The sequence below is a fragment of the Notolabrus celidotus genome, chromosome 23 (genome assembly GCF_009762535.1).
Source record: "Notolabrus celidotus isolate fNotCel1 chromosome 23, fNotCel1.pri, whole genome shotgun sequence".
Classification (NCBI taxonomy): Eukaryota; Metazoa; Chordata; class Actinopteri; order Labriformes; family Labridae; genus Notolabrus; species Notolabrus celidotus.
Genome location: NC_048294.1, coordinates 6,057,593 through 6,079,832, shown reverse-complemented (window position 1 = coordinate 6,079,832; position 22,240 = coordinate 6,057,593). Strand labels below are relative to the sequence as shown.

Here is a 22,240-nt window from a genome sequence, read left to right as displayed (position 1 = left end):
ATACATTTAGCTTAAACATGACCACTTTGGCAAATAGAGGGCAAAAACTGTCATCATTGCAAAATGTATAATTTCAGTAAAGGTTCTCGGGTTACTGAGTGTTTCTAAACACCTCACCATTTTTACATCTCATCAGCTTCAGCCACCGCCATAATGACGAGGTCTGTCCAGTTTCATTCAGTTAAAACAGAATCAAGTTTGTGTTTAATAATCTAAAGATGCAAAAGACAAGAGAGCAGTAAAAGGGCTCGAGCAGGAGATGAAGTGAAAAAGAAAGAGGGATAAAAACAAAGACTAAACCAGACACACAAAGGTGTCTGGATGTATTGTAACGAAAACACAAAAAAAGTCTATTCCTCCGTCCAGTTCTCTGTCGGAGAGATTTTCTGAACTGCTATCCCGGTGGTTGGGTTGCCATGGTGAAATCTAAAGGCTTGTCTTCGCGCTGAAGTCCAGCACAGTTGGCGAGCGCTCTGTTTGTGTGTGTCAGGGTGTGTGTGTGTGTGTGTTTGAAGGAGAGTGTGTGAAGCTGGTTCTGCATGACTTTGATAACAAGAGAGAGGAGACAGTTACAGAGTGTTTATTGATCATATGAGCGTCACGATGTGCGAGTCAAGAGATCAACAGCCTCGTATTGTCGTTTTGTATCAATCATGTGAGTTTTTAGGGTTTTTTGGGAAATGTAGTGTTAATAGTGTCATGACGATGGTTATAACAAACACAAATTGAGGTTGTCAGTGAAAAAATGTAATATTGCAATAACAAAAATGGAAATCAGGAGATCAACCACCCCGTACTGTGGGTTTGTGCCCACTCGTGTGTGTGTGTGTGTGTGTGTGTGTGTGTGTGTGTGTGTGTGTGTGTGTGTGTGTGTGTGTATGTGTGTCTGTTTTTTGATATTTTTCAGTGTCTCATTGCATTGGTTTTGCCAGCCAGAATCTTAGCTGCCATGACAAAATTTAACATTTTAGTGCTTCAAATAAAAGACCTCTTCTTTTCTTTACCTAGAAAAACTTATCCAGTATTTCCTTTCAGAAAAAGGTGGAAATTATTTTTTTCTGCTTTTTTCCCAGTCATTTATTAAATATCTTATTTGTAACTTAATGTAATAATTCAATAAAATTAAGATTATTAATTAGATTATTATTAGATATTAATTAAATCAATAAAATGTCCCTTTTAATTCACATAATTGATTTCAGAGACAAATTTAAAATTTCCATCACAAAATCTAAAATTGTAACAGCATCGGATATTTCAGTCCAATAATAAATACATAAATAAAAAGTCAAGAGATCAACAGCCACTATTGTTGCCATTTTTGTATTACATCATGAAAATTATTATTTTTTTAAATATTTGCTTGTTCGTTTGTTTGTTGTATCGTCACATTTTTCATCATAAACCACAATTGTTGTGGAGATAACACCAGATAATATTTCAGTGCCAAAAATTGATAAATAAAAATAATTGAAAATATGAATTTCATATGTTACTACAATTTTAAAATTGGTCCCATTTTCCAGTTAAGGGGGAAAAAATGACATTTCTGCAAAACATTTTGGTCCACTTTTTTGTTAAGTTTTAAATGTATTAAAATTTGTGTTTGGTGTGTCTTTTTTTTCCTTAATTTAGTTTATCTTATGTTTTGTGTTCATGTTCTTGTACTTTTGAAAAATAAAATTATATAAATAATAAAATATAACAAATAAAAAACATTTTGTTGTAGCAAAGTCTCAGAATTAAATTAAAGATTTTTGAACTATTATTTAGAATACTTCAAAATCTAGATTCAAAGGACATTTTTAAGCCACGCCTTGAAAGAAAATGTTAAAACAAGTTTTTCAGTTTTATCTTAAAAATGTTAAAATGAGATATAACTTACCAAATACACATGGACATCAAATTGCATACACCTAATGTTTGCACTTGGTGTATGGTACTCATTTACATGTGGGCTTTTATTTTGAAAGCTTTGGAGGTAAAATGAAGAGGGAGGGAGGATGGTCTCTGCCCTGTCGCTAGGTAACAGTGTGTGAGGTCTCTATGGCAACGTCACTGATGTGCAGAGTGAATGGAGTTTTGGCATTTGTGGTATATATGTCTGTCTGTACAGTTTCTGTTTAAATATCTGTGTGTTAGTGTGTGTGCGTTTGTGTGTGTGTGTACCTGAGTTCATCAGAAAATGAAAAGTGAAAGTGTTGTGAAATACGAGGCGTGATGGAGTCTAGAATAACAGCTCTGATCCCTTAGAGTGCAGAAGGTCTCTGCAGATATCATCACACCTTTCAAAACCAAGGTCTCCTCCACTCATACCTGACATTATTATCTGTAAACACACGCACACACACACACACACACAAACAGACACACACACAGCGGCCTTCAGCTTCATACTGTACAATAAACACATCTGTTGCTTTTCTTTGTGCACTCTAAACATGTTTACATGTGGATGTATGTGCTCTCTCTGTCCTTGCGTGGCGTTGGACATTCATGAAAGCCTTTGTGATGTGACATGGAGATAAAGACGACACGAGGGAGAGGAATGAAAAGGACCATGAAGAAATAAAGAGGCGGGAAAAGAGCTGTAGAGAGTGGATAGACAGTAGCACAAGGTTAAGAGGACTGTGGGTGGTTAATGCGAAGAAAATGTCTGTCACCTGTTGGAACTATAGATGGTATAAAAAAGATGGATGACTAGACAGCTCCCCAAAAGTGAAGCTAAAAACATTTGGCGCTTTCCCGACTGACTGGCTACAGTTTAGGTCATAAACATAGACTGTATAAATAATGGACTTAGTATCCGTGACGTCACCCGTCTGTTTCTGAAGCGCTGTTTTGAGGCCAATCGGCGGCGGCAGCCATATTGGAAATGCTGAACTCAACATAACTTTTTTTCAAGCGATTGTGACGTAAAGAGGAAGAGTTTGAGCCTCCTCGCCAACAGCTACAGTGTCCCCACCTGTCAATCAAGTCAGCTGTGCCTCTAATAATGGAAAACTCGTAATCTTAATATCGTCAAAATTGCCGTGTTATGAAAAATTCCACACCCCGCACAGTGTGTGCCATTCGAGAAATGAGCTATCCAGATGAAACTTGTTTTTTGTACCAGGCTCTAAAGATGTTTATTTCTGCTGTAAAGATTGTTTTTTTTTTAATCGGTGTGTATGTGATTTCCTATACTTCCAGAAATAGCCTCAAGTGGACACTTGAGGAACTGCAGTTTTTAACACTTCCGCATTGGCTTCAATTCTCGCGGCAGGAGGTTGCCGCTTCGTCATAAAGCAGACGTAACTCCATATAGACAGATGGGACATGGCGGAAACTTTAAAATCGAATTACACAACAATTAAAGTTTTCTCAAACAGTGTGTTTGTTGTTATACGTAGTTCAATCAGACAACTCACGTTTAAATTGTTTATTGTAGCAGCAATACATATTCAAGTTTGGCGCCCAGGCTCCGGCCTCATCACTTCCTGCAGAAAACTTTACATGCAGACACTGAGGAGTGATGAGCAAAACATACTGAACACCCCCTAGGAGCCTGCAGGTGGATGCTGGGGTGGCGGTGGGGATGAAAGAAAATTCAGCAATAGGCATGCAGGGCAGCAGAGGCGTTGACAAGCAGAGGGGAGAGATGGGAGATTTTCCCAGTTTAAATAGACCACCAATTTGAGAGGCAGAGGGCAGGATTGGATGATGGTTATGAGAGTGGGACATGTGACGTGTATAGCAGTGCAGCTCGAGTTGTCTGCCTGAACTAGCTAGCAGGTGTCGCTCCATTTATTGTTCTACAGATTTATTTCCTGTAACAGGCTGTGGCTTTTTAGCCTTGGCTCATTTTTTTTTTTAGCACAATGACACTGTGGACATTGTTGTGATCCAAAAATGTTGATGAGAACATTTTGAAAACTGCAAAAAAAAATCTAGTTATAAAAAAATAGGAACATTTCTGAAATATTTAGCTTGCAGAGCTAGATCTGTGTTGTCTTTATGGAGACGAAACACTTCATATATAAAAATAATAGATAGTTTATTGTCTGTTTTAGTTTTGTCACTTCATGTATCCTGTTTCAATTCTTAATTCCAGTGTGTCCTTTTTAAGCTTTTTAATAAAACCTAAATATAGCTCAATATGTATTTGTATTTATGATTATTTATGGTATTTATGACAGTGCTTTCTCTCTTCCTGTCCCTCTTCTAATTAAAGACACACACACACACACACACACACACACACACAGGCAGCAGGGACAGAGGAACGAGCAGACAAAAGCATGTTTGTGTTCATGAGAATGTGAAGCACAGTGGGGCTCTATGTATGGAGGCAGTGTCAGGCTCGTCCCGGGGAGCAGGGAGGGTGGGGTGTCGGTTAGAGCAGATTTCACAAACTTCTTACGCTTGGATCATGACTACAGTATTGAACAGGAATCGAGAAAGATATCTATGTGTTTACAAATCAGGAAAGTGACTTCCTGTGACCTAATATAGCTGGATGATAATGCAAATGCATCTCATGTGTTGTGGTTTGGAATCAAAGCAAAAGCATGAAAAAGTCATTGATTTGATTGTAATGCCTGCCGCAAGTTCCAGTCTTTAAATATGAAGCCCATGCAGAAGTTTTAAAAACTGCATTTCATCGAGCGTCCACTAGAGGCTGGCTGCAGAAACACAGGAAACCACATACACACCCATTCAAAAAAGACGATCTTTACAGCAGAAATAAACATGTTTACAGCCTGGTACAGAAAACAGTTTCAGTCTGAGTAGCTAATTTCTCTATCAGCACACACTGAATGGGGGGTGAATCTTTTTATAACTCTGTATTTTCAATGATATTAAACTTATGAGTTTTGCCCAAATAAGGGCGTGGCTAACTTGTTTGACAGACGGGCACCCTGTAGCTGTTAGTGAAAAGGCTAAAGGACCGCCTCTTTACCTCACACTAGCTCGGACGAAGTTAGGTTGAGGTCCACATTTCCAATATGGCACCTGCCAATGATATGTTCTGGCGGAACTTGGTAGCTTGTATGACCAATGAAAATGAACAATCTGAGGTTCAATGCATCCATCCATCCATCATCGTCACTGCTTGTCCTGTTGCCAGGGGTCACGTTCTTGGCTGGAGCTGATCCCAGCTGTGACTGTGCGTGAGGTGCGGTACACCCTGGTCAGGTCGCCGGTTCTTTACAGAGCTAACATACAAAGACAAAACCATTCACACACACTCACTTGCATGTTTTTGGACTGTGGGAGGATGTCAGAGTGCATGCATGCACGGGGAGAACATGCTCACTCTGCACAGAAAGGCACCTGTCCAGCCCAGGATTATGGAAGCCTATGAGTGCCAAAAAAGGGGACTTTCATTTTTTTTAACATTTTTTATTGATATGGTTTTTTTTTTCATGAAAAAAACATACAAAAGTTGTTGTTTTTTGTCCAAGTGATTGTCAAGAAAACAAACATTGGGAAGATTAGAGTTGCATTCAGAAGCACATTTAAAAAAATTAAGTTAAAAATGTTGGGGCGCTGGTTGCCTACTGTCTAAGCACCCCACATACAGAGGCTATAGTCCTCATTGCAGAGGTCACTGGTTTCAGCTCCCGGCCATGACCATTTGCTGCATGTCCTCCCCCACTCTCTGCTCCCCACATTTCCTGTCTCTCTACGGCTGTCCCATCAGTAAAGGAAAAAATGCCTAAAAATATATAACTTTAAAAAATATTAGAAAATGATGATTCCACAAAGCAAATATAAAAAATTAAAAAAAATGAAGCAAGTGCACAGAAAGGCACCTGTCCAGCCGAGGAGTATGGAGGCCTATGAGTGCCAAAAAGGGGGTGTTCATTTTGAAAAATTGTTATTGATATGGTAGTTTGTTTAATGAAAAAACATGCAAAAGTTGTTTTTTTGCCCATGTTATTGTCACAAAAACAAACATTGGAAAGATTTGTGCTGCATTCAGAAGCACATTTTTATAAAGAGGTTACAAATATTAGAAAATGATGATTCCACAAAGCAAATATTTTTAAAAAACTGAAGCAAGTGCCGATGTTTTGTGCAAATAATACCTCAAAGCATTAAAAGGCTTTGCGCTGAGAGGAGGGGAGGGGGGGTGAGATGGAGGCGGTGGCGGTGGGAGAGAAAAACTAAATGTAGCCACTCAATCCATTGTTGTGTTTTTCCCCCCTCTCTCCTCCAAAAGTACACAAAAGCAGCGCCGCTCCATTGTGGTGCAAAACAGAGAGCACGCAGGGCGACCTGAGTCGAGACGGGACCAACACACACACACACACACACACACATTCATTCATATAGTCTGCTTTCTCTCTGTTTCTCACACACACACACACACACACACACACAGACACACACAGCACTGAGACTGTGTCGTATCCAGGGGAGTTAAGGTGCTCGCTCCCACGCAGCGCTTTGTGTTGATTGAGCGACTTGCTCTGGTTAGAGAGGAGATGAATGTGGCATTTGAGACTTAAGCAACACACACTCTTTTTTTACACTCTCACACACACACTAACACACGCAACATATGCGCTGTGAAAAAGCGCTCAGTCATGGTTGTGCTCCTTGCCTGAGGCTGGGTCGTGGATTAGACAAACTGTACCATCGTTTGTTTTGGAACCAGCCCCAAATATTACACTTTTTTGGGGGCGGGGCTTGATAATGATTGAATAATGATTCAATCCATGTCATCCTACCTCTATGTGTCTATCAGCATGCTAAAGAAGGTTAAATAAAGACATGGATGCTGCTGTATGAGCTGTGTTGCTGTAACAGCCTGGTGATGTGGCGCCCTCTGCTGGACGCTTCAGGCAACAGCAGCGCCCGTTATTTAGGTCACTCACTCATCGCTCGACTCTGCTGGGCTTTCTGTTCGCCGTGTTTATCAGCGATGAGTCTGAAGGGGATCAGAGGCAGACTGAGCTTCGTGCCAGAGCCCATGATGCACTGCAGCCTCTCGCCAGATGCATGGATGGCAGGCAGGGGGGAGGGGAGGGGAGTGGGAGGTTTGGGTGACACAGATAGAGATGTATGTGCTCGGATGCACGTTTATGTAGAAGGAGGATTATTTTTGCAGAGAAGAAGGGAGGGATGCACAGATGAGAAGGGGTCCGGCTGCAACTTGTGTTGCTCTGAAAAGTTGCTGCTGGACGCTTCAGAGTCATCTGGAAGCAGCTGTTTTTAGGTGACCTTAATCATTTCCACACAGATAAACGGCTGGTGGAGGAGGGGTGGAGGAGGGATCTTAGTGACATTTTGAGATGGGATGTTGTGAAGTGAAATCCTGAGGCAGCAATTTGATTGGATGTGAGAGTAGTACGGATGTCTCTGCATTTTTTAAGACAACTTGTATCTTTAATTTTAAGGAGACAGCGTAAAAAAATGTGTTAATAATCAAATATTATTCTAATTAGCTGCATTCTAAACCTCTTTCTATGTTTTTCTGACTATAGAAGGATTCTAATTTAATAGATGATTTAATTAGAATGAAATACTGATGACTCGTCTGTTGATTTTACAATTTTTGTTGCATTTTTTAAATTAAAAAAATCAAACATCTAGTATTATTTTCCCTCCTTACATTGTGCAGATCTCCATACGCACACAGCAACATGTCAGGGTTGTTATGGCCATGCAGATATGAAGATGCATATGACCTCAATCTGTTAATAACAATAGAAATGAGCCGCAGTTTGAACTCGATGCTCGGGAAGCTTAAACGTAAACAGCAGACGGCTCCACCACACGTCTGTTTTTCGTCTCTTTCTTTGAGTTTTTTTGTTATTTTCTCACTCCATGCCAACACACACTCCCACACACAAACACACACACACACACAGATTCCCTATCCTTGTGAGGAGAACGTCAACACGCTGATCTCAAAAAACAGTCTTTCCTTAACGGCAGCACTGATTCCTCCAACAAGTGAAACCACGTCAGAGAGGGATCAGGTTTGAACCATAGAGTGTTTCAAACATGGAAGAAGTCTCAGTCCCTTCCTTACTAGTCTATTGATCTGGTCTCAATCAGGGCTGATTGGCCCCCGCCTCCAAGTCCGCAATTGTGTCCCACTCCCCCTCATCCTGACAATCTGGGGGCGCCATGGGTCTACGGTTTAAACACATGCCCCATGTACAGAGGCTATAGTCCTTGTCCTGCATACTACTACTCTGACAACATGTCCTGCCTCTCTTCAGCTGTCTATCAATAAAGGTGAAAATTCCAATAATATAAGTTTTTTAAAAAGTTCCTCATCAGATGTTTTCCTCTCTCTAACACAACAAAAGAGACCTTCATATGCTTTTGTCATTAGTTTAGATTCCCAATGTTTTCCTTTCTGGAGTCTGGGAAGTAGGTGGGCCGTCTGCACACTGAGACTTTTCACAACACCAGGTTATTTCCAGTCGCTGTTCCTTCGCCTCTCTCTGACCTCCTGTTTTAAGACGTTTGGCATCATCGTAGAGAAGACCACTAACCTTTTTCCCTTCCCTCTCTTTGTGCTTCCTCCAGATCATGGCGGAGTACAGCTCTCTGCTCAGCGACCTCTCTGAAAACATCACCAACGAAGACTTGGAGCAGCTCAAGTCGGCCTGCAAGGAGGACATCCCCGAGGACCAGAGCAACAACATCACCTCGTCCAAGGAGTGGTTCAGCTACCTGGAGAAGAACGACAAGCTGGCCCAAGGTAGGCAAACACACACTCTACCAATCTGGGATATTTGATCTTTTAAAGGCTGCTTTAATTATATGAATATAAATATCAAGTCTTCTTATGCTGCTGTCAAAACTCAGAATATGCAAATTAAGTCACCTGGCTAAGTGTTATCCAATCACACACATCCTAACTTCACATTAATAACCATCCAAAATAAAGTTTGTGTTCGTCCTACAGTCTGTTTCTGAACGAGGGGTTATGAAGTCAAAAGGTGGCAGTTGCCATTTTGGAAACGCTAACTCTTGCTAGCTAGCTTTCAGCTTATTTAGAAAGCGGTAAAAAGGTGAAGGCCATCTTATAAGCATCCGCCAAACAGTTACAACATGCCCACCTGTCAGTCTCAGAGAGACGGCTACCCAAGATGCCTCCCCAAAAAAAACCAAACTGCAATTGGCTATTTGCCTTGTCAGAGACTTGTGTGACGATGAACTTTCTTGGCTGGATGCTAGTAGCTTTCTTTGCATCTCTGTGTAGAACTTTTTCTTTTAGAAGGCAATATAATTTGGATGTTAGACAACATCTCCTTTTTTTTGGGGGGGGGGGGGGGGGCTCACCATTTTTAACCAATAGGACAGTAGAAGAGAGACAGAAAAAGTGGGGTTTAAAGAGCAGGGGAAGACATGCAGCAAATGGTCCATGCTGGGAGTCAAACCCTTGACCTCTGCAATAAGGACCATGGCCTCCGTATATCGGGCACGCATTTAGGCAGCTATGCCAACTGTGCGCCACGTTTGACAACTTCGTTATTAACCCTTATAAAAATCAAGCTTGTAATGTATATGTTGCCACTGTTTTTAAAACGCAAAGAATTCTACACAGAAACGTAATATCTGTGTGGTTCCTAACTGTGGTCAAAGTAGAAGGACAGGGCCACCCTCCTCAAAAAGTTCGGATCCGCCCCAGTTTGTCTGGTTTTATCTACTCCTAAAGGAGGATTTATACTTCTGTATCCAATCATTGTCGTAGCCGAAGCCGGGGGTCCGTGTAGCTCCCGTACCTACGCAGAGGCCTACGCACGTAGCTGACCTACACCTCCTCCAAAATATAACTAACCATAGAATCGGCGTGGACCGTGAGCCCTGTGATTGGTCAGCTCTGCGGCATTGTATTTCTCGCATTTACAGCACTTCCAGGATCCCCGCTCATGGGCCGAGTATTTCATCTCCTCCTCTCTATTTTTCATGTAAACATGTCTGTTTGATAAACAGCAACACGTATCAGCTGTAGATTAACATCACACGCTCTGAATCGCTGTGGAAAAGTAAACAGAGATCGTAGCGGGGCCAGAAGCAGGCGACCAGACTATCAGAGAGACCACACTGTCCTCAAGCGTTTCTGCGAGATTTGCTGCGTGACACATGGATGCACAAGCGTCAGCCCCTTCTGCGTAGAGGTGACGCAGAAGTATAAATCAGCCTTAAGTGACGTATGTAAGTTGAAGGTGTTTTTTTATTGTACAACCCTGCTAACAGAACCTCCTCATTGCAGATAATCTTTCCTACATCGAGCACATCTTTGAGATTTCACGGCGACCGGACCTGCTGACGAGGGTGATCGAGTATCGCACCACCGTGCTGAAGATCTCTGAGGACGACGAGATCGACACCAAGCTCACGCGCATCCCCTCAGCCAAGAAATACAAAGGTAACACACTAGAAGATTAATGTACGGATGTCATGAATAGTTTTCATTTCTGTAATTACTGGATCTTTGCTCTGTCTATCATACGAGGGCCAAATCCTCATTTTCTGTCAGGTGTGAGTAAAGATTGAAGAAGGCAATAACTTGTCAGAGGCCAGCTTGTTTTAGAGGACGGGTCACGCTGTAATAAAGTGTTCTTTTTCTGCCTCTCCTAGCCTGTTCTTTGTTGCCATTATTGAGCTATAACTGTGTTTTGTAGCTCAGGGGAAATTCAGCCTGCAGCCAGGTGGAGTGAAAATGAAATAAAAACACAGGTGCAACAAAACAAAAAAACACCTTCATTTCCACGACTATTAGAGATGATGAAAAGTCCGTCTGGTGCGGTTGTTTCTGCTCAGGAGGGATTGTGTTTATGGCAAAAGCATGGTCACAAAAACATTCATTTTTTCCCTGTAAGAGAGTTTTGTATTGATTTTTTATTACTTCATTTTCTATGACATCACTACTCCATCTATCTTCAGATGCCTCAAAAATAACTTCATAGACTTCAGACAGATGCATGAATTAAAATCTTGCAAACATACAAATAAAAGAGGAGTTACTTCTAATAATAATAATAATGATAATAATACATTTTATTTATAAAAGTGCTTTAAAAGTTTCTCCAAGACACAAGAAAATAAATTATACAATAGAAAAGCAAAGGAAAACATTGCAAAAAAGCAAACCAGCATATAAAACAAAACAAACAAAAATCAACATTTATAGGTTAAAAGCCTTTGTAAATAGGTTTTGAGTCCGGATTTGAATTTGGTGAGTGAGGGAGAGAATCTGAGGTGTTGGGGGAAGTGACAGAGAAGGCCCTGTCTCCCCAAGTTAGGTGCTTGGGTTTGGTGAGAGGGGTGAGGAGGTTGGCATTGGTGTAGCGGAGGTTGTGGGAGTGATTGTATGACTGCAGAAGGTCGGTGAGGTAGGAGGGAGCTAGGTTATGGAGGGCTGTAGGTGATGAGGAGGATCTTGTACTGTATTCGGGAGGTTATGGGAAGCCAATGAAGGTTCTGGAGGACTGGGGTGATGTGGTCTCTGGAGTGAGTGAGGAGGCGTGCAGCTGAGTTTTTAATGTATTGTAGTTTGTTGAGGAGGGTGTTGGGTGAACCGTAGAGGATGCTATTGCAATAGTCGAGTCTTGAGGTGATGAAGGCGTGGATGAGAGTTTCAGGGATGGGCGAAGACAGGCAATGTTTTTGAGGTGGAAGAAGGCAGTTTTTGAAATTTTGTTAATGTGTTGTTGAAAGTTGAGGGAATGATTGAAAATGATGCCAAAATTACAAATGTGGGTGTATGTTGAAACAGTGGATTAATCAATAGTGAGTGAGAACTCCGGGCAGGTGGAAATGAGGGATTTTGGGCCTATGATAAGAATTTCTGATTTGATTCTACTACATCATTCCTTAATTGATGTGGAAAGAGGGCTTTCGTAGGTCTTAAAGAGACATAAGCGAATAAAACACCTCTCAGGAGCTTTAAAGAGCCAGGCAGCATGAACATTAAAAATTATCTGAAGTGTTCTGCATTTGTGTTTTGGCCTCAACCTTTTAAAGTGAATTTCTTCTAATCTCTTTTTTCTTTCTCTCTCTCTCTTTCCTGCAAAGACATCATCCGCCAGCCCTCTGAAGATGAGATCATCAAATTGGCCCCTCCCCCTAAAAAAGTCTGAGGTCCCAACCCCCAGCCCCGATCTTTGCACCTTGATTTCTTCACTCCTGGCACTCCAATCAACCGACCGACCAACCGTTTCTGACCAACCCCGTCACTCCCTCGCCTCACACTTACCACAAACACACACGCGCATACACACACATCCAGCCACGCCACACTCCTTGCACTGACCAACCGGAACCATGCAGGCTACCACCTACAAAGCAACCAATCAGATCGTAGCCATGCAGTCTCTTACCCAAGCTGAGAGAGAGACAGGAGGCTGCAGGAATTAAAGACAGTAGAAGAAGAAGAAATCTGGAGACAGAGCGACAGTGTTAGTGTGTGAGGAGAGAGCCAAAGTGTACCCTGGATTCAAAGGCGGAGTGGGTCAGTTCAGAATGAGTGTAATCTGTAAACACTGTTCAATCTGTGATGCTGTGTTTTTGCAACCGTCTGTGTGTGTACATGTGTGTGTGTGCGTGTGTGTGTTTGTGATGGTTTCAACATTTACACATTAAGTTAAAAATATTCGCCCTTGAAGGAGACCTGCGTTCGAAACTTAACAACAAACTGAAATGACAAATTTTTCAACAAGCTCTGAAACTTTCAGAGAGCTGCTAGGTAACCACGAGAAGAGTTCCGCTGTGTATCGTATGTACGCTCATACATACGACGAATTTCAGCACTACTTAATATTAACAGTTTGATTTACCTGAAGTATGCAAATTAGTCAAGATGTCAGACGACTGAAAGTGACTATCGAGATATAAAGACAACTAAATCATGTAAATACAAAAATGATTGGAACAAAAAGTTAATGAAAATAAAAGTTAAACTAAAGTTGAAATAAATGAAATCTAACTGATTTCTCACACGTGGCTGATTAATTTCTACAAAGGTGCTTGTTATTAGTTGTAAAAGCGTTAATTGTTCAGGTGACGTGAAGGAAATAGTTTGAAAATCAAGCCTCAAATAAAATTCAAGCTCCCTTAGTGACTCAGATGAGAAGATGAAGACCATGTTCATGTTTGTCATTGGTATCAAATTTAGCTATTAGCCAGTTAGCACAGCTTGTTGTGAAGACTGAAACTGGGTGAAACATCTCGCTAGGCTAACCTGATTTTCACACGTTAGTTTTTAATGCATATAAAACAAATAAATAAGATACACTGATCATTATTAAATGTTAAAAGTGATGCTTTTAGAGAGAACTGGGCTAGCATAATTACCTAACTTCCAGTCCAGGCTAAGCTAGGTCAGCAGGCGAGGCTAATCCTGATTTTAGCATACAAATGTGAGCGACTGTTCTCTCGCAGAAATATACTAAAACAGGGCAAACAGAGTTCTTCCTATAAATTAGATGAGCATTTGAATACCACGTTCATGCTTGCAAATAAGCATAGCTCTTCATAAAAACTGGAGCTGGGTGGAAAAGCTAGCTAGCTAGTTATACATTGAAAATAAATACATTAGATTTAAGTGTTGGAAGTCATTGTGGGCATATTTTTTAGTTTTTGGCGAAAAGTAAGCTAGCTTTTAATTATTAGCGTAATTTACAGTCTTTGTACCAAGCTAAGATAGCGCGCTATGCTAACCCTGTATTTTTTTTAGCATAGAAACATGTGCCTTGTGTTCATCTTCTCATCCAAGTATTTGCAAAATGACAAAACAATGTATGGAATCGTCTAACTATCAACAAAGAGTGTAACATGGCAGTTATCAAACAAACACCGCAACGCCTCTTTTGGCTGCATTAGCATGAAGTCGTTGGATTTGAAACAAACTTCGAACTTCAACTGAGACAGTGTTCCTCAGTTAGAGGTTCTTTAAGCGTTGCTTTTGCTTGTATGTAGTAGACACTATGATGTTTAAGAGAAAAAGAAAAAGCCTGATATTTTAGAGGGAGATATTTAAATCAGATTTCTTAGGAAAAGCCGATATCTGCCTTCAGCTTAAAAGTAACAAGAGTTATTTAGAGAAGCTACATGTATGGTGAAATTATGGATATTAGGGGACAAATTAGACTGACTTTAAACACGCTGTAAATATACAAATAATATATTACAGGAAAATTTTGCACCATATAATTAATTTACCTGTGGCTCTATCAGCAAGTTTCAACTTTAAGTTCAGTTTAATCTAGTCCGGTTTTGTAACTCAAGACTTCTTCACAATTTAATCTAACCTGAAACTACTCAATATCTATCTCTGTCATTTAAGATACATAAAATGTATTGAGCCCTGAAAATAGAGCTACTTTGGACTGTATTAAAGAATATAAAAGTATATTTTGAGAAAGCATATTGGATATTATATTTAGTATGTGTAAATGTCTTGTTACGTGACACATGAAGACACGCTAGCCTTTCTTTTTTTTTAACCCTTTTGTTGCCATTTCATTTGGTTTACAGAAAAAAAAAACTGACCAGAAAGAGAGGCCTCTGGGAAAATGAAACATGTTCTTAAAAAATCTGCACAAAAAAGTAGATTGTGTCAAAGACCTTAGAGGGACACAACGACTCATAACCCGCCGACTTTGCCATTCCTGCCATGCACCAACATAAAAGCTAGCAAGACTGTTGAAACTAAACTATAATAACCGCTACGGTATTTAAACACTGTGTCTCTTTATCGCCCACGCTGAAGCCTTAGCGGACTTTCTGTTTACCCCCAAATTTTTATTAAACTGTGAGAAACAACGTGTGAAGTGGAGACCGTTGCCCGCACACACAGTTGGAGGTAATCAAAACTCTCCATTTTAAAAGAGGGGGTGCTACTTTTATCAGAAATGAGGTGAGGACTTAAGTGTTGGTGTGTACAGAATGTTTGTGGGTCTAGTTCTGCGCCCCATCTTTCTTTGAATCAATGCTGTAGAATCAAAATTTAACCAACATCGTACAAATCTATCGGCGTATGACTGATTCATTTCCCTAAGTCCTGATATCCCCTCTTCTCCCACCACCAATCCAGCCCTAGTGCCAACGACCAAGACTTTTATTGTGTTAACAGACGCCGTGATCTGTTTTTATTGTTTTCTTTTGTATTGCTCGCCGTATATTGTAGTGTTGGACTGATTTGTATCCTATGCATTTATGTTTGTAGGAAAAACTGCACTGTAACATATCCTCCCAACAAATCACGTAATCCAAAAAAAAAAAACATATTGTAAATGCAGGGTGTGTCACAAGATTCTTGTGTTGAATCTGCATGACTGATATTCAGGGTGGGGTGGTACTTGATCAGAGGGATTTCAAGTGTCAAGACCGAAGACACATACTCAAGTAAAAAAAAAAAAAAAAAACGTGTTCGACCAACTATACTGTACTACTCCCAATCAACTCTTTTGCAAGCCAAGTCTTCAGGTAACTAAAACATTCAATAGACCTTTAATGCCTGCAACTATATGGTGACATTTGATGGTTTACAAACAGTGGACATGTTTCTTTGCGTAAAACATCAAGTTAATCTAGGCTGGATCCAACTTTTAAAGTACTGTTAAAGGAATAGTCCACCCATAAGTACTTAAACACTGCTATACATGTGACAGAACAGAGCATCCGTTGTCCCGTCACAAGCTCTGTCCGTCACTTGGACCATCACATATCTCTCTGACTGTTTGATTGGCAGCCATGAAATTTGGTGCGCCCATAAGTGTTCAGAAGAAGAGGAAATCTGTGTAGTTTGGTGATTCCCTGACAATTCCTCTAGCGCCACCATCAGGTTGAGTTTTGCAACAAGAACATAAAGTCGTTTTTGCGCTACAACATGATGTAGCAAGTCAATGCCAAGACACACATTCGTCTTAGATTTTAAATTTGCTATTTTGCCTGAGTTTAAAATGTTCAATTGGTGCCAAGCCAATCAGTTTGATCAGCTTGGTGAATCAAAGCCACTAAAGGCTGAAATGGAAAGCCAATCGTTGGTTTCCGTCAGCGTTTATTTTGCCGTCATTGTCCGGTGGGGTCCCTTTAAGAGCAGCTAATATCGATTTCAACATGCCACGTTCAAACTCTGCTAACTCTGGCATGTAACACTCCTCACCATTTAATTTAGTAAGACATTAATGACCCACTCAGGATCAATTATAACACTTTTTGTTCCTCTACTTTTCACCTAGCACCACCTGTAGGACTCATAGTCAGTCACTCGTTATAGTCGTAGTTAGCTTAAAACCAAAAACTTTAAACATTCCCTTCAGCTTCAGCTTTACGTTATTTTTAATGCAAATTAGCAAATGTGAGCATGCTAATAGCTTAATGCAGATTGTGAACAATGAACAACAATGCTTAACTTCGGCATGCTAGCATTGCCAGTAAGAGCATGTCTGCTTGCTAACGTTAACCCGAATCACCTCTATGCCCTCAGTGCAGTCCTTAGGCCCTAGCTTAGTGCTTTGACGCAACATCGGTACAATTTTGTTTTATTCTTCAACAAATTAAGTTCCTTAGGTTAACAACACAAAGGGCTACTTTTAAACTCAGTGTTATAGAGGAAAACATACGTTTAGAGTCCCAGAAAGAAGACAAAATTCTAATTCAGCTACTACAAGTGCTTAGATTTGATTTTTAAACATTTTACTTTGGTTATTTAAAGGAAGTAGAAACCTTGTGTTGCTTTCACTTACCGATCGATCTATTCAACTACCCATAAATGTGTTTATTCAGGTGGCAGTTATCAAATCATGGATCACAACTTAACTCTTTATCTCAAAAAGCTCCTCATCCCTGCACTTTCCTTCTCACATTCATATGTCAGTGTTTTAAGTATTTCTGGGTGGATTTCCATTCAGCATCCTGACTAGCCCGTGCTAGGCCGGACCCCAAGAGAAGCGGTTGCTGCCCTCCTGTAGCTTGAGTCTGTTGAACACAAAGTGGGACCACTTTATTTATCACGGAGCTGAAGTTCGTAGTTAGTCGTCCAGCGGGAGGCAGCTATACTTACTGCTATGACCTGTGGGTAACGGCCTTTCCCAGCGTTTAAATGGATGTGATTATCAGCCATGACTGTAGATTTTCAGTGAGGAGCTTTGGTGACAAACCAAAAGGCAGGTTTTTCTTTTCCAGATTTTTAGCATGACTTGTCTGTCATTGTGAAAAATTTTGGCAAGGGAGGATTTGGGCCATTGTGTTTTACTTTTTCTTTTCTCAGTTCTTTTTATTTAAAGTGCTTTTTTTATTAGCAGCTTGTGAATTTAGATGTGACCAAGTGACTTTTATTTCCTTTCTCGCTCTCAGACTCTCTGTAGGCAATGGACTCTTGTTAGCGATTCTGTGGTAGTTTTGTCAGTTGCTAGTTTGTCCATAAAAGCTCAGTAAATATCAAAAAATAAAAAAGATCTAACTGTGTGATGGTCTTGATGCTCCTGGTTAGCAGCTGTGCCCCCTTCCCCCATTTTTTCTTTGTCTTTTCAGATCTACTTATTATTTCCTTCTCCTTTAATTTCAGCCCCCTTCAGTTTCGCCATCATATCCGGGGTCACACCCCTTTGATTTCATCACCAGGCAGATGTTATGTTTGGTATTGTTGGTGTTTTGCTCTGTAGCCGATTGGCACATAATATATCAACATATCACTCACAAATGATGTCAATTTGGATTTCTAGACACCAAGTACATATCAATCATATTAAATGCTGCAAAATAATAAACCTACTAAAATAATTTATATGTATGAATACCTGATTGAGCCAATACATGCAGATAGATGAAATACATAATGAAGGACAGATGTTGTGTGAAGGTATTCAGCGCGTGTTTAATGCTAACAGTCAATTAAAAATCATCCAAACAAGAGTGTCACTTTCCCTTGAGAATACGACTTTGTTTTGTTTTTGTTTTTTTCATTTTGTTAGGTTGTAAATATGTATTTTGAATATATCTCACTGTGTTTGTTTTGAAAATGATTAATTTATTTAATGCTTATACAAATGTTGATTTCACGTATCCTGCTCTTGTTTTTACTAACTGGAAACAAATCATGGGGATGAAAATGTGTTGCTTATCCAATACCAAGCATACCATGCATCAACACTTTTTATAACTCATGTTATTCTTTTCTCTTTTATGTTTTGCTGTTTCGGCTTTGAGTGACGGTTTTTCAAAAAAAAAAAAAAAAAAGTGATTTTCATTTCATTGTATTTACTGATATGTAACCTGTTTTGTTTTACTGTGTTGTACTTGATCAGATGTGTCGTGGTCACTGCTTGTAAAGATGATGATTTCATTCAGAGTTTCCAAATCATGACAAAAGATCAAGGAAGTCACAAAAATCATAATTTGACATTTTGTTTGACGTGTCGCAATTTGCATATTGCACCCGAAAGCAGGAACTAAATGGTCTTACGATGTAAAGCTAGGTGCTAGTAGAAAGTTCACGGAAAAGTTCTCCCATGGTATGCAGATTGCGTTCTTTATTGACGGATCTTAAGCAGGGTTTTGAAGAAGAGGATTTCTCATTTCTAATTATTTGGAAAAAATATATATATAAAAAAATATTGGTACAACGCCATTTGACAAAACTCATCTGAACTATTAGCAGTCATGCTAGTTTTGTATGGTAGCCATGAGTCCTCAGTATTAGATAAAACAGATACATAATTTATTAACCCTCCTGTTATGTTGCGGGTCAAATTGACCCTTTTTAAAGTTCAAAAATCTAAAAAAAACAGTTTAAAGTATTTTTTCGCAATGAAACTTATTCTGCTTGGCCTAATTAGCGTAAACAACCCCCTGCATGTTTTTATCACATAGATACTGGTTGTGGGTCAATTTGACCCAGCAGTCAAAGTGGAGGCTAAAAGAGGTCAGAAGTGTTAAATAATAAATGTTTCTTTGCAACTGTGTTCATAAAAAACTAGTGAGTTATCTTCATTGAACTATGATCTGTGCGAATTAAAGAAAACCATAGCACTAAATATTGATTTAAATGGAGTTAATAATGAGATTTAAAAATGTTTATTGGGATTTTTTGGGGTTCTGACACTTTTGGATCATTAAATATGCCCCGGGTCAAATTGACCCAGGAACATTATTGCTGTCCCTGAGAAACGAACATAACAGGAGGGTTAATAAACAATCACAACACAAACAGTGTGAAATTATAGGTTAATCAAAGAGCTAGCATATTTAGCTAGTTAGCTTCTGTTAGCTAGAGCAAAAACAATGACATAGTACTTTAACTGAATCAGCTAGCTGCTGTCATTACTAAAGCTAGTATATATAGGCCACCTAGGCTGCCTGTGAACTAGCTAAAAGTCCGTAAAGATACTGTGTGTACTCACTGCAGCCATCAGGATCAAGCCAACACTTCTAAAAAAAAACGCTACCAAAACAAGTAAGCTAGCTAATTGGGTAGGTAGCATGTACGGTTGTTGAGTCAAGGAAATTACCTTCCTTTGAACTGTTTGTCGTTAGCTTGTAGCTTGTTAAAACTTACTTAAGTGTTGGTTTTGCTCTAGCTAACACAAGCTAACTGCTAGCTTAAAAGAGGCATGTTCTTGGCTCATTGCCCACTTCGATTTTAAAATAACTGTTAACAATGAAGTTGAAATTGTTCGATTTTTTTAATTGTTGTTTTATTTGTTCATTTTTATAACTCAGTGTACTCATGTCATAAGCCTATTTATTTTCTAACATACTGAAAGTTCAGTACCGAAAAACTTGAGGGTTCATAGTTTCATTTTTGGAATTTTAACGTGAGGTGTTCGTGAATGGCAAAAGGTTGCGTGGATGACGTAATAGAGAGGTGTGTGTGTGTATCAGTGCTGGGGTCAAGTCGTGCGAGTAGTGAAGGCTAGCTTTGGCGGTCGTAGCTGTTGCAGATCAAATGTCGAGGCGTGAACAGAGAGAAACACGTAGGTTTATCATTTTGGGAAACATCTCTGTTGTATTTGCATTTAGTCAGCATCATTTTGAATGTGGCGAGTCTTGCACATGAAAGCTTCAAACTGTGAGATGTGTTTAACGGTAACAAGGTGTGTTGATGTTGGGAATGCTGAATGTGGTCGGTTACATGAGGGGAAGTTGTGCAGCATTGTTTTTCACGCAGGGAGTGTCCGTTACATTGAGTTGGGTATTCCTGAATATTGTGCACAAGCTTATTAACTACACATACTTAAATTTCTTTAGAGCTGCACAGAAAACTTTTAATTTTGACGAATAAAGTTTACATTAAATGCACAAGAAAACCATCATGGGTAAAAGTGCCAACTTGATTCAGTTGCAAGCTGCTGGGGGTGGACGGACTTGAAAGTCATGCCATGCTTGACGTTTAGTAATTTGTCATGTTTGTATTGAACAATCTTTATTTCATAGTCACGTTAATGTTTGTGGCTAGATCAGTGATTTTTTATTAAGTGTGTGCAGTAGTGGACAATAGGGGCTATTTTGAAGTGTTGTGTTTCCAATGCTAATCAGAGGTTCGACATACGGTGGGGAAAAAGCATTCCTGTGGCGTGATTCATGTTTTGGAGGCATTTTACAATTTGACTGAGCAGAAAGATGAACTTAGAGGACGTTAGTTAAAAGTGTAGGAAGAGACTTTGGAAGAATAATGTGATATTATACGAATTAAAGCAGGGGCTGGACAAATTTAGGCATTTGAAACGCTTATTTTCAAGCAGCAAAGATTTTGTTTTTTAATTGAAATTCTAGCATTAGCCGCATTAAGAGAAAGCAACAAGAACTTAAGCTAACGACAACTTTCAGCTTTCGTTGTGACACATTTAACATTTTCTCGTTGCCCCGTCGGTTGATGTGTGTGTCACCGCTTCGCGAGTCAATCTGTGGGATGTTTTCTTGCGTGTTCTGCCGGTTATTGTTGTTATGCGCTTCATTCTGAAATGGTGTAGCAAGTGCCAGGTGTGTTGATTCAGATTTCAGTCCATCTCGTTAGTGACGAATATGACAGATGTGATGGTTTGTACTCTGTTGGATAGTACGCACAGAGGAGTTAGGTTTGAGACAATGAAGTTCTTTTACAGATACAGATTAACTTGAGGAGGTTGAAGGATTGGAAAGAGCGTCATCACATCCATTTCTACATTTTTCAGCTCATAACACGACCCTGTTGGATGCCATGGGCTCAGTGCTGTTAGAAACTTTTGCTAACGTTTTTCTCTCATGGGGCAAGAAGTACTACAGGATTTATTTAACAATGACTGCATCAAAATATGACATGAGGTATAATTCAAACCAATATAAAGGTGTGGCTTTTTGTCATGATTTAAATGAGACTGAACTGAAAATATGCCATTTTGTCATTGTGCTAAAATGAATATAAATATTATATATTAAAATATATTTGCTAACCTATGCTGTGTGGGCTGAAGTTGCTTTTTTTCATGTCGAGGGGCACTAGTAAATAAACAGTGTAATTTATAGATCATATGTATATTTATGAAACTGTTATTACTGTGTTTTTTTAATTTATCTGAAAAACAAATAGCATGTATAGATAAATAACAGGAAAATTGTGATCATGTTTTGTTTTGGAATTAAAACGTGGGATGGAAAGAAGGCCTAGATAAGATGATTTGAGTAGATGAGAAATGCTATATGGTATTATGTTGGCAGAAAAGTAACCAACATGATTTTTTGATGTATTCTGATTTTTACAGGAAGCCAATGGAGGCTCCTTTTATGTGACTGATCAGATTTGCCTGTTAAAAACAAACATTTGTTTTTCCAGCTCCTCACTACAGCATACCTAAGTGTCAGCAGCGGATACACCTAAACACTTTCATGGACTTTAAAGTCACTTGCCTGCCATTCTTTACAGTATCAATGAACTGAATTGAGGAACTTACTCCTCTAGTGAGCTCAAGTTTGTGGTAGCTCAAATCAAAGTTCCAAAATCCCTACTCAGAGTGTAAGAAAAACACTGGTTCTAATTTAAAACGGCCCACTGGTAATAAATCAGCTCTTTGAAAAATGATATAGCTCGGAAAAAAACAATTTGTGCATGGCTGACAAAATCAAGTTGACCCAGAGTCTTCTTAACTGGTTATGTGAGTCATTATCTTTTAAGGCATACTCCTGATACAATCAAATCACACACCCACAAAACAGCAGATTGAGTAACTGGGAAAACATGTGGCAACCCTCCAGTTCCCAAGCCAAACTACTGCCATCCCATTTCATGTTTCTAAATGAATCACAACTC

The 22,240-nt window shown here is 39.6% G+C and overlaps 1 protein-coding gene across 1 annotated transcript in view; it reads left to right on the top strand.

Moving 5' to 3' along the window:
- Positions 1-21,390, top strand: part of LOC117807687 (astrocytic phosphoprotein PEA-15) — a 75,309-nt gene extending 53,919 nt beyond the window's left edge. The window contains exons 3-5 of the mRNA XM_034677051.1: positions 8,533-8,707; positions 10,226-10,381; positions 12,031-21,390. Of these exons, the coding sequence (XP_034532942.1) occupies positions 8,536-8,707; positions 10,226-10,381; positions 12,031-12,095 (393 nt within the window). The 5' untranslated portion in view covers positions 8,533-8,535 and the 3' untranslated portion in view covers positions 12,096-21,390. The remainder of the gene's footprint in view (positions 1-8,532; positions 8,708-10,225; positions 10,382-12,030) is intronic.
- Positions 21,391-22,240: the final 850 nt, after the last annotated feature.